General features: G+C 44.6%; 1 protein-coding gene across 8 annotated transcripts in view; it reads right to left on the bottom strand.

The window, feature by feature from the left end:
• PRKDC (protein kinase, DNA-activated, catalytic subunit) overlaps positions 1-13,504 on the bottom strand; it is a 167,138-nt gene that overhangs the window by 113,368 nt on the left and 40,266 nt on the right. For all 8 annotated transcript variants that reach the window (XR_005595057.1, XM_039527362.1, XM_039527361.1 and 5 more), the window contains exons 24-27: positions 4,915-5,078; positions 3,920-4,072; positions 2,310-2,417; positions 240-466 (exon numbers count right to left, since the gene is read on the bottom strand). Coding sequence is in view for 7 of the 8 variants with exons in the window: in XM_039527362.1 (XP_039383296.1) it covers positions 240-466; positions 2,310-2,417; positions 3,920-4,072; positions 4,915-5,078 (652 nt within the window). In the remaining variant the exon portion in view is untranslated. The remainder of the gene's footprint in view (positions 1-239; positions 467-2,309; positions 2,418-3,919; positions 4,073-4,914; positions 5,079-13,504) is intronic.

The following is a 13,504-nucleotide window of genomic DNA, read 5'->3' on the forward strand; positions in this document are numbered from 1 at the left end:
CTCTCCACCCCACATAGAACCCAAATATTTAGGCTGAGAGTCAAGTGAATTTCACTCACAGTATTTGGTCTTAAGAGGTCCATTGATACAGCTTCTTTACATATTAATGGTCAGCATCAAGCAACATCAGTGTAAGTGGATAAAAACCTGGGTTCTCTTCTCAAAATGTCTCTCTCCTCTAGTATATTAACATTGCTTATTTTACTCTAGCTTAGCTACTGTTCAAGTTTTCAGCTCACCTAAATTCTCTATAGATGTTGTTAAAAGCAAGCGCTGCTCCCAGCCTCTTCAAAGCATTAGGGTGAAGAGCAAGGCTGTACAGTCGCTTGAAGAGTGACTTGGTGTTCACTGGACTTTTCTCCTGCTGTTGCGGCGTTGTCTGCTTAATGGACCATTTCATAAATTCTCTAACACACCGACCACAGAAGTCTCTCAAAGAGCTGTCAACAGGATCCACTATCCCATCCTGAAATTAAGGGCAGACTGTTTCATTACAAGAAGTATAAGCTTCAAGGCTAGCATTGCTGTGGTTTTCTACTTCATACAAAAGTAGGTTTCTCCCTCTCCGTTACAGGCCTACTTTCACTCTAGTGCCCAGATGAAAGGATATGTGAGACACAGAATAATGTAATGTATAAAGCGAAGAATTGGAAAGAATAAATGTCTGGAAAAAGCCTCCAACAATCTTCCAGGGTAGAGGGAAAAAATCTATGCCACTTAGACTCTGTCTTATATTAAAGTTTATTTATTTATTAATAAGTGCTCAGATACTATGGTAACAGGCATCTGATAAGAACCTAGAAAAATTAGATTAGACAGTCAGAACAAGGTTCTAAACTTGGTGCTGTCAGAGGCTTGCTGCATGACTTTGGGTAAGTTAACTTCCAAGCCTCAATCTTCCCATCTTTAAGAAGGGCACAATATTTATCAGAATCATCTTGTAGGGTAGATGAGATCTATTCAATTAATGTTTGTGAAGGGCTTTGAGAACCTCAGATATAAGTGCTAAATATCATGTATTATTCCAATGGACATAAATATAAGAATAAGCATAAAGAAAAAATAATGCACAGTATAAATGGCTCAATAAATAAATAAATAAATAAACAAACAAACAAACAAACAAACAAACAAACAAACAAACAAAAGGTTTGTGCATGAGGGGGCAGGGAGGAGAAAATTGGTGCATGTGAGTAAGCTTTTATTAGATTAAAAGTAAAATTCCTTACTGAAGTCATCCAGACACAATACCCTTTGACCAGTCTAAACTGACTTCCTGCATTAAGACAGTACTTCACAGATCATCTACAAAGGGAAGGGAGGTTGGTCCCCTTTTTTATCTTCACAATATATAAAAGTATCTGGAATTTTGTTTGTTTGGGGCAAAAATAATTAAGATTTTTTTTCTGCTTGTAGTTTCTATTTGAAATGCAGAGTCTTGTCTACCCATTTTGCCCCTGGAAGTTTATAAAAAACTGGAGAACTAGTACAATGACATCACAGTATTAATGAAGTATATACTAAGAGCCAAATGGAAAAAGGGTATTTAACCAGACGATTTCTGGGTGGTATTTTGTTTAATACCTATTTCAGCTGAATACCCAACAAATGGGAGAAAAAGTTCTTTTGGTTAACAATTCCATTCACCTGACCACTGTGATAACTTTTAATTAATCAGTATGGTGCAAAAAGTAGTTAAACGTTTGCCTGAATAACAGCTGTAGAAAACTTTCAAACAGCCTATACAAAACCGTATTTTAGTACTTTCTTGTACACACTGATCATGAAAAGGATAGCTAGGATCTCTCCAAGATTAACAATATGCTTGCTAATTTTCAAGATACTTGACTTATTTAGAGATTGTCAAGTGAAAAAAAAAGATGAAGGATTCACAGGAGTATAAAGCCCAACATAAAAGTAAGTACACCTCTACCCCGGTATAACGCTGTCCTCAGGAGCCAAAAAATCTTACTGTGTTACAGGTGAAACCACGTTATATCAAACTTGCTTTGATCTGCCGGAGCACGCAGCCCCGCCCCCCAGGAGCATTGCTTTACCGCGTTATGTCCAAATTCTTGTTATAACAGATCGCGTTATATCAGGGTAGAAGTGTAATAATGAATAAAGATGGCTTACGGAAGAAAGTAATAAATTGGATTTCTTCTTTACATGAGAGGAAGGTCTGTAAAATGTGTATATTTGTTGTTAGAGTTCCTTTAGCAGATCATACTTTACTTTTTAAAAGACATCACACAAGAACAACAAAACAACAACAACAATAATAATAAAAAGAGAAACCAACTTCCTACCAGAATAGCTTCCAGCAATGCTACTGTGTCCTGACTTTCAAATTTTTTGTTGTTGGTGAACCAGTGAATCAATTCCATGACTAGAAGCTCATACAACTGCCTTGTTACCTGAAGAGATGAAAACCACCACCCACTAGGTTAAAATATATATTTATATTCTAGTTTGTTTTCATTTGACAATGAAAAAAAACATTTAAAAAAAAAAGAGGAGTCTGTAAAAAGTGAATGAGTGAAAAGCCAATAACTTCATAATTATAGGTTCATCTATCCAACAGCAAGGATAAAAGAAGCATTTGACTGGGAATCATCAAGAATCTGTTTTCCCTTTTCAGGTCCTCAAAGCCAAGAGCTCACCAAGCTCATTCTCACTCTCATAGTGACATCACACACCACAACCTTCTGGTTGACACTGGTGCATACAACCAGCCTTTGAAAGGAAGGCAGGTCGGTAATTTATCTGGTTTTTAAACCATACTCATTTTGGTGGTGGGTGGGGGGGTAGCATCTTTTTAGCCTTACTATTTAACATGTTGTTGGATTTTAACACTCTTACTGGAATGTCAAATATTACCAAATATTGACATATTGACAGAAAAGAGCATTTAAAGAACTTAAATGTGCCAAATTCAACCTTGATGTAATTAATGTAGATCAATGTCTACAAAGAGGGCTTTACTTCAATTGGTATAGTCATTTTCTACATATTTTTCAAAATGCAAAGTCTATTTGATCTAAAAATAGAGAAAACGTCACACAGACTGAGGATGCCATATTGGCCCCATGCACACTAACTTCAGACTTGCATAGCTATAATTGGGCACATCACCACTCACTTCAGTGGAGCTGTACCCACATTTACACCAGCAATTAGTTAGACTTGATGTCTAATCTTTTTATTTTGGTGCACTGGAAGAGAAACTCAGCTGGTGGAAGACATAATTCCTTTATAGGATGAAACATTTCAGAAACTGAAAAACCTTATATGTTCAGATATTTTAAATCTCTGTGAGACTCAGCTTCCCCATCTGTAAGATGAGGATGATAATACCTTCCTACAAGGGATGTGAAGGTTAATGTGCTTCAAGATCTTTGGCTGGAGGGTGTTATAATTCTGTGTGCTTCTATGTATATCACCACCACCAGATAACAAATATCACAAATTGTGCCTCATGTATTTTTTCTCTGGAGCATGGCAGCTGTACACTAACTCTGTATTTGGAATGATTAATTCCCCCCTCCCAAAATTAACTTATTTTGCTATAGAAATCAAGAACTCCTACTTTGGAAAACTCTTAGAATGAATCAGAGAAGACTGTTCCTTTAATGATACTCCTGTGAATTAATCTGTATTGCAGTCCATCACTGGACTTTTCTAGGAAGCTTCTGTCTTCCACTTTGGAAGCTTGGGGAATAAGGATCTCAGTAAACAAAAGTATTTATTAAATAAATAAATAAATAAAGCAGCAGCTTGTGCCATAATGTTTTACATAATGTAATAAATGTATTCCAAAGTTTAGATGCTTTTAACCAAGCTAGAAAGGAATTTTCTAAGATATAACAGTACAAAGTGTGAGCTTCAGTAGGAGACACAAACAAATAAATGTATTTACCTGGTCTACATCGCAGGCAAGCCGAAGCAGTACAGGAAACATTCGTTTATACAGCTGATACATGGGTGGGGAACCAGGAGGTCCATCTGGCATTTGAGATGCTTTCCCCAACATGTACATAACTATGCTATGCAAGAGCTCACATGCTGCAACCTGCAATAAAGGTTTGATCAGCCTTTTTTTGTTATGTACCAGTTACTTACACAAGCAAGGAATGGGGGTAGGGGAAATTATTGTCACTAATAAATGCTAATGAACTTGTTTTGATCCATACTGCATCCTCATACTAGCAACAAATATGGCACTAAGAAGTACTTCAATGCTGTGCTCACGAAGTAATTCAGATACTATCCCAGTTTTTCATAGCAAGTTATTGCTTCCCATTTCATTGTGCACAATTGGGGGTTTTTGGATGTTTTTTGTAAAAGATACATTCTAAGAATTATTTTGGGGAAGTTCTATGGCCTGTGTGTTATACAGGAGGTCAGGCTAAATTATCACAATGGTCCCTTCTGGCTTTGGAATTTATGACCTGGAGAAAACACATTACTGAAAACCATTCATAGCCATGCATTGCCGGATTCCTACTGGCCTCGTCTTTCTTTGAAAACCATGATCCCAACCCAGCAAAGAACTTAAGCATGTCCTTAATTATTTTCCTGCACTGGGGCCCATAAAGAGGTAAAATACAAGCTTGCATATTATGCCAGGGAAGGAGGCCAGATAACACAAAAAGAAAGCCACCTTAAACCCTCATTTTCACTACAAGTTTAACCATGGAAGCACATGGCTGTACAGTACAGTTCAAAGGATCTATGTTCTATAACTTATTTTGTAGCGTGGAGAGCAACATGATTATAGAGCTGCATCAAGGATCCATGTTACAGTCTAAGATTTAGTCAAAAACAGAAGTGCCTTCACAAAGGAAGTAGATCTTTTACAAGCATTAGCTGACAATTATTTAATAATGAAAACAAACAGAACAATGGCAATACTTTAGTCTGCCTGTCGCTAGCAGATAGAGCTAATTCAGTCACACGAGGCAAGAACAAATCCAAGTAGATGACTGGCTTCATGTCTGCAAAGGGTACAGCAAAGCTCAGGTGCTTCTCAGTGTCCCAGGACACAAATTTCTTCATCATCTCTTCTGCAGAAGCAGCTAGTATATTAGGAAGAAAGCAAAACAAAAATAAGCTTTATGCTATGCAACTAACAAGATAAAATCAAACATAAGTCATAAAGAACTGAGATTTTCAGGCACTTTGATAGAGTTGTTTAACTAACCCCTCCAACTTCAAACAAGGGGTGCATCACAATACCTAGCTAATCAAGGTACTTGTCAGAATAATAGTGGTCTCACTTTCACAGAAAAACAGCTCCACTGTCACTTGGAGAAAGAGTAACTGCTGTCAACTTTTCACAAGACAGCATTACTATCCAACTCCAACAGAGGTAATTTCAGAGTAGTTTATAAATTTGTCACATATTGGAGCATGCTTGTTTCAGAACACTTCTCAAAGTCCAGTATGGATTTTTTTGGTCTGCTACTGTTACAAGCAACGCTTAGAGGTGGGATTTTACAAATGGATCCAGGCAGGCAGATCCTTGGAAATGCACAGAAACTGACTAATTTCAAACAGGATTCAGTGTGAGTATAGGGTCTAAACATGTGGATCCAGTTACAAGATATGACCCTAAAATGTCTACAACTAAAAGAGAACATGATAGTTAACCCGGGGAGTGGAAGGGGTAAATGGGAGGCAGCAAAAACTGAGTCTGACTTCACTTTGTACAGTCAGTTTCACAGTTTTCCATTAATAGTCATCAAAAGGACCAATACCATGTATAAAGTGAATTGTGTGTGTAAGGCTTTGCATGATTGGGGGCTAGGTGACCTTTTTGGGTACGTCTGTAGGTTTTAGTCAGGAGGAGGGGATGGAAGAGGATAATGTAAGGGCCAGATCAGATGATAAACATTCACATAAAGAATCAGACACATCAGAAAAGGGCAGACAAATAAACAGTGACAAGTTTTTAAAGTGCTTGTACACAAATGCTAGAAGTCTAAATAATACGATGGGTGAACTAGAGTGCCTCGTGATAAAGGAGGATATTGATATAATAGGCACCACAGAAACCTGGTGGACAATCAATGGGACACAATCATTCCGGGGTACAAAATATATCAGAAGGACAGAACAGGTCGTGCGGGGGGGGGAAGGGAAGGAAAGGAGAGTGTCACTATATGTGAAAGAAAATGAAGAATCAAATGAAGTAAAAATCTTAAGTGAATCCATATGTTCCATAGAATCTCTATGGATAGAAATTTCATGATCTAATAAGAATAGAACATTAGAGATCTATTATCGACCATCTGACCAGGACAGTGATAGTGATGATGAAATGCTAAGGGAAATTAGAGAGGCTATCAAAATTAAGAACTCAATAACAGTGGGGGATTTCAATTAGCTCCATATTGACTGGGAACAAGTCACCTCAGGACAAAATGCTGAGACAAAATTTCTCGATACTTTAAACGACTGCTTTATATTACTTTACATTTATACACATTAAATTTCATTTGCCATTTTGTTGCCCAATCACTTAGTTTTGTGAGATCTTTTTGAAGTTCGTCACAATCTGCTTTGGTCTTAACTATCTTGAGCAGTTTAGTATCATCTACAAACTTTGCCACCTCACTGTTTACCCCTTTCTCCAGATCATTTATGAATAAATTGAATAGGATTGGTCCAAGGACTGACCCTTGGGGAACACCATTAGTTACCCCTCTCCATTCTGAGAATTTACCATTAATTCCTACCATTTGATCCCTGTCTTTTAACCAGTTCTCAATCCATGAAAGGACCTTCCCTTTTATCCCATGACAGCTTAATTTATGTAGGAGCCTTTGGTGAGGGACCTTCTCAAAGGCTTTCTGCGGAAATCTAAGTACACTATGTCCACTGGATCCCCCTTGTCCACATGTTTGTTGACCCCTTCAAAGAACTCTAATAGATTAGTAAGACATGATTGCCCTTTACAGAAACCATGTTGACTATTGCTTAACAGTTTATGTTTTTCTGTGTGTCTGACAATTTTATTTTTAACTATTGTTTCGACTAATTTGCCCGGTACCGACGTTAGACTTACCGGTCTGTAATTGCCGGGATCACCTCTAGAGCCCTTTTTAAATATTGGCGTTACATTAGCTAACTTCCAGTCATTGGGTACAGAAGCTGATTTAAAGGACAGGTTACAAACCTTAGTTAATAGTTCCGCAACTTCACATTTTGAGTTCTTTCAGAACTCTTGGGTGAATGCCATCTGGTCCCGGTGACTTGTTAATGTTAAGTTTATCAATTAATTCCAAAACCTTCTCTAGTGACACTTCAATCTGTGACAGTTCCTCAGATTTGTCACCTACAAAAGCTGACTCAGGTTTGGGAATCTCCCTAACATCCTCAGCCGTGAAGACTGAAGCAAAGAATCCATTTAGTTTCTCCGCAATGACTTCATCGTCTTTAAGAGCTCCTTTTGTATCTCGATCATCAAGGGGCCCTACTGGTTGTTTAGCAGGCTTCCTGCTTCTGATGTACTTAAACATTTTGTTATTACCTTTGGAGTTTTTGGCTAGCCGTTTTTCAAACTCCTCTTCGGCTTTTCTTATTACATTCTTGCACTTAATTTGGCAGCATTTATGCTCCTTTCTATTTGCCTCACTAGGATTTGACTTCCACTTTTTAAAGGAAGTCTTTATCTCTCACTGCTTCTTTTACATGGTTGTTAAGCCACGGTGGCAATTTTTTAATTCTTTTACTCTGTTTCTTAATTTGAGGTATACATTGAAGTTGGGCCTCTACTATGGTGTCTTTAAAAAGCACCCATGCAGCTTGCAGGGATTTCACTTTAGTCACTGTACCTTTTAATTTCTGTTTAACTAACCCCCTCATTTTTGCATAGTTTCCCCTTTTGAAATTAAATGCCACAGTGTTGGGCTGTTGAGATGTTCTTCCCACCACAAGGATGCTGAATATTATTATATTATGGTCACTATTTCCAAGCGGTCCTGTTATAGTTACCTCTTGGGCCAGCTCCTGCGCTCCACTCAGGACTAAATCTAGAGTTGCCTCTCCCCTTGTGGGTTCCTGTACCAGCTGCTCCATGGAATAGTAATTTAAAGTATCGGTAAATTTTATCTCTGCATTTCGTCCTGAAGTGAAATGTTCCCAGTCAATATGGGGATAATTGAAATCCCCCACTATTATTGAGTTCTTAATTTTGATAGCATTTCATCATCACTATCACTGTCCTGGTCAGGTGGTCGATAATAGATCCCTAATGTTCTATTCTTATTAGAGCATGAAATTTCTATCCATAGAGATTCTATGGAACATGTGGATTCACTTAAGATTTTTACTTCATTTGATTCTACGTTTTCTTTCACATATAGTGACACTCTCCTCCTCCCCCCACGACCTGTTCTGTCCTTCTGATATATTTTGTACCCAGAAATGATTGTGTCCCATTGATTGTCCTCAGTCCACCAGGTTTCTGTGATGCCTATTATATCAATATCCTCCTTTATTACAAGGCACTCTAGTTCACCCATCTTATTTTTTTTAAGACTTCTAGCATTTGTGTACAAGCACTTTAAAAACTTGTCACTGTTTATTTGTCTGCCCTTTTCTGATGAATCAGAATCTTTTTTATGTGAATGTTTATCATCTGATCTGGCCCTTACATTATCCTCTTCCATCCTCTACTCCTGACTATAACCTGGAGATTCTCTATCATCAGACTCTCCCCTAAGAGAAGTCTCTGTCCGATCCACACGCTCCTCTGCAGCAGTCGGCTTTCCCCCATCTCCTAGTTTAAAAACTGCTCTACAACCTTTTTAATGTTTAGTGCCAGCAGTCTGGTTCCACTTTGGTTTAGGTGGAGCCCATCTCCCCTGTATAGGCTCCCCCCATCCCAAAAGTTTCCCCAGTTCCTAATGAATGTAAACCCCTCCTCTCTACACCATCGTCTCATCCACGCATTGAGACGCTGAAGCTCTGCCTGCCTACCTGGCCCTGCGCATGGAACTGGGAGCATTTCTGAGAATGCCCCCATAGAGGTCTTGGATTTCAGTCTCTTCCCTAGGAACCTAAATTTGGCCTCCAAGACATCTCTCCTACCCTTCCCTATGTCACTGGTACCTACATGTACCACGACCACCGGCTCCTCCCCAGCACTACACATAAGTCTATGCAGATGGCTCGAGAGATCCGCAACCTTCGCACCAGGCAGGCAAGTCACCATACGGTTCTCCCGGTTATCACAAACTTAGCTATCTACGTTTCTAATGATCGAATCTTCCATTATTAACACCTGCCTTTTCCTAGAAACGGAGTTCCCTCCCCCGGAGAGGTAACCTCAATGCAAGAGGCAACCTCAGCACCATCTGGAAGGAGGGTCCCAACTATGGGAAGGTTTCCCTCTGCTCCCCTTGACTGCTCTGCTTCCCTGGGCCTTTCATCCTCCTCAACAGTGCAGGGGCTGCCTGACCGGAGGTGGGACAATTCTACAGTGTCCCGGAAAGCCTCAATATACCTCTCTGCCTCTCTTCGCTCCTCCAGTTCCATCACCCTGGCCTCCAAAGTCCGCACATGGTCTCTGACGGCCAGGAGCGCCTTGCACCGAATGCACACACATGCCATCCGCCCACATGGCAGGTAATCATACATGCACTAAACTGGATAGCCCCCACTCTGCAGCTGGGCTTCTGCCAGCATTGTCTCCTAGTTAATTAAAGGGTTGTTTAAAGCAAGAAGTTTTGAATGTAGTTTGGCTTATAGGTTTTAAGGGGAATAAAGGGAAACAGATAGAACCAGCAAGGGACCCCCGCTCCCTTCTCACTCCCCTTCTGAACTCCCTTGCGAAACTCCCTGTTAGCAGCCCCTGTCTACACTGCAAGCTGAGAGGTGTAATTTCCAGCTCAGATAAACATAAATGCACTAGCTCTGGTCAAGCTTATGTATTAAAAACACCAACATGGCCATGGTGGCACAAGCTAGCCACAAGTACAACCCTGACTGAGGCCCTAGATACATACTCGGATGGCTAGCCCAAGCCACCACCTGTACTGCCGCAATCACACTTCTATTTTTAGCATGCTAGTTTGAGCAGAGATCATGCATATATGTCTACTCAAGCTGGGAAAAGACAGTTACTCACCGTAGTAACTGTTGTTCTTCGAGATGTGTTGCTCCTATCCATTCCAGTCAGGTGTGCGCACCGCGCGTGCACGGCTCTCCGGAACTTTTTTACCCTAGCAACTCCGGCGGGCCGGTTGGCGCCCCCTGGAGTGGCGCCGCTATAGCGCCTGTTATATACCCTAGCCGGCCCGTCCGCTCCTCCGTTCCTTCTTGCCGGCTACTCCGACAGTGGGGAAGGAGGGCGGGTCTGGAATGGATAGGAGCAACACATCTCGAAGAACAACAGTTACTACGGTGAGTAACCGTCTTTTCTTCTTCCAGTGATTGCTCCTATGCATTCCAGTCAGGTGATTCCCAAGCCTTACCTAGGTGGTGGGGTCGGAGTGAGACGTGGCGGAGTGCAATACCGCGGAGCCGAAGGCTGCGTCGTCTCAAGACTGCTGCACCAACGCGTAGTGGGAGGTGAAGGTGTGGACCAAAGACCAGGTGGCCGCTCGACAGATGTCCTGGATAGGGACATGGGCCAGGAAGGCAGCCGACGAGGCGTGCGCCCTCGTGGAGTGAGCGGTGAGGCGGCATGGTGGCACACGAGCAAGCTCGTAGCAGGTCCGGATACACGCTGTGACCCAGGAGGAAATCCGTTGGGAGGAGATCGGCTCACCTTTCATGTGGTCAGCAACCGCCACGAACAGCTGGGGCGAACGCCGGAAGGGCTTAGTCCGCTCGATGTAGAAAGCGAGCGCCCTGCGGACGTCGAGGGTGTGCAGCTGTTGCTCCCGAGGCGAGGCATGCGGCTTCGGGAAGAATACCGGGAGGAAGATCTCCTGGTTGAGGTGGAAGGCCGACACCACCTTTGGGAGGAAGGCTGGATGTGGTCGAAGCTGCACCTTGTCCCCGTTGAAGACGGTGTATGGCGGACTAACCGTTAGAGCGCGGAGCTCAGAGACTCGCCTTGCTGATGTAATGGCGACGAGGAAGGCCGTCTTCCAGGAGAGGTAGAGCAGGGAGCACGTGGCCAAGGGCTCGAAGGGGGGACCCATCAGCTTGGCCAGCACGAGGTTCAAATCCCAGGTCGGGGCAGGACGCCACACCGGCGGGTACAAGCGGTCCAGGCCTTTAAGGAAGCGGGAAACCATCTGGTTGGAGAAGATGGACCGACCTTCCACGGATGGACGAAAGGCGGACACTGCTGCCAGGTGAACTCTTAAGGAGGAGACCGCAAGACCTTGCTCCTTAAGGTACCAGAGGTAGTCCAGGATGGTAGGAACAGGGACTACGAAGGGATTGAGGCCTCGTTGGTCACACCAGAGCGCGAACCGCTTCCATTTCGCCAGATAGGTGGAGCAAGTGGAAGGCTTTCTGCTCTCTAGCAGGACTTGCTGTACTGCTGCCGAACAGTCCCTCTCTGCGTGGGTCAACCACTCAGGTACCAAGCTGTAAGATGGAGGGACTGTAGGCTCGGATGGCGGAGTCTGCCGAAGTCCTGAGTGATGAGGTCCGGCCACAACGGAAGGGGGATGGGATCCCGAACGGAGAGCTCGAGCAGCAGGGAGTACCAATGTTGCCTCGGCCAGGCCGGAGCTACGAGAATGACGGTGGCTCTGTCCCTCCAAAGCTTCTGTAACACTCGGTGGACGAGCGGGAAGGGAGGGAAGGCATAGAGAAGGTGATCCTTCCAGGAATACAGGAAGGCGTCCGACAGGGAGCCCGGTGCGTGACCCCGGAACGAGCAGAACAGGTGGCACTTCCTGTTCGCCTTGGAGGCGAATAGGTCTATCTGGGGAAACCCCCACCTGCGGAAGATTGTGGGCACGACGTCGGGACGGAGAGACCACTCATGGGAGAAGAAAGACCTGCTGAGATGGTCGGCCAGCGTGTTCTGTACTCCCGGAAGAAAGGACGCTTCTAGGTGAATGGAGTGGGTCATGCAGAAGTCCCACAGGAGCATCGCCTCCTTGCAGAGGAGGGAGGAGCGGGCTCCGCCCTGTTTGTTCACGTAGAACATTGCTGACGTATTGTCCGTGAACACTGTCACACAGCGGCCTTGCAGGTGGGTGCAGAAGGTGCGACAGGCCAGACGGATCGCTCGCAGCTCGCGGACACTGATGTGCAGAGCGAGCTCTTGGGGCGACCACAGGCCTTGGGTGTGAAGGTCGCCCAGGTGAGCTCCCCAACCGAGTGCTGAGGCATCCGTGGTCAGAGTGGCGGACGGGCGAGGAGGATGGAACGGGACTCCCGCACAGACAATCTCCGGGTCTAGCCACCAGTTGAGGGACTCGAGGGTTGGCCTGGAGACTGTGACCACCATATCGATGGGATCTCGATGCGGCCGGTACACCGACGCGAGCCAAGACTGGAATGGGGGGAGGTGAAGCCGCGCGTACGCGGTGACGTACGTGCATGATGCCATGTGGCCCAGGAGGTGGAGGCAGGAGCGCACCGTCGTGGTTGGGAAGGAGACGAGGTCCCGGATGAGGGAGACCATCGTCTGATGTCGAGATCGCGGTAGGCAGGCCCGGGCCAACGAGGAGTCGAGGACCGCTCCAATGAACTCCACCCACTGCGACGGGATCAAGGTGGACTTCTCGGTGTTGATTAGGAGACCGAGTCGCCGGAAGAGGGACAGTATGTCTGTCAACTGGCCCATTACCAGCTGTCGAGACTGTCCGCGAACCAGCCAGTCGTCGAGATACGGGTAGACATGTATCTGACGACGGCGGAGGGCTGCGGCAACCACTGCCATGCATTTGGTAAACACCCTCGGTGCGGTGGAGAGCCTGAACGGCAACACGGCGAACTGGTAGTGGGCGTTGTTGACCACAAACTGGAGGTAACGTCGATGGGGAGGATAGATTGCGACACGGAAGTAGGCGTCCTTCATGTCGAGGGCGGCAAACCAGTCTCCCGGATCCAGAGAGGGCATGATGGTCCCCAAGGTGACCATGCGAAACTTGGGCTTGAGCAGGTACTTGTTCAGCTCGCGAAGGTCCAGGATAGGACGTAGCCCCCCTTTCGCTTTGGGGATGAGAAAATAGCGGGAATAGAATCCCCTGCCCCGCCTGTCTTGAGGCACTGCTTCTATGGCACCCACGCTCAACAGAGTCTGGACCTTTTGTAAGAGGACTTGCTCGTGAGAGGGGTCCCTGAAGAGGGACAGGGAGGGTGGGTGGGAAGGCGGGGGCGAAACAAATTGAAGGCGGTATCCCGACTGGACTATTTGAAGCACCCAGTTGTCCGTTGTTAAGTGGGACCAAGCCGAAAAGAAATGGGAAAGGCGGTTGTAAAATAAAGGGGTAGGGAGAGTGATGGGCCGTCCTCGTGCGTCCCATCAAAAGGCCAGCTTGGACCCCTGAGGGGCCTTGGAAGAGGCCTGGCCCTGGCTACGCCT

This window comes from Mauremys reevesii, linkage group 2 (assembly GCF_016161935.1).
Source record: "Mauremys reevesii isolate NIE-2019 linkage group 2, ASM1616193v1, whole genome shotgun sequence".
Taxonomy (NCBI): Eukaryota; Metazoa; Chordata; order Testudines; family Geoemydidae; genus Mauremys; species Mauremys reevesii.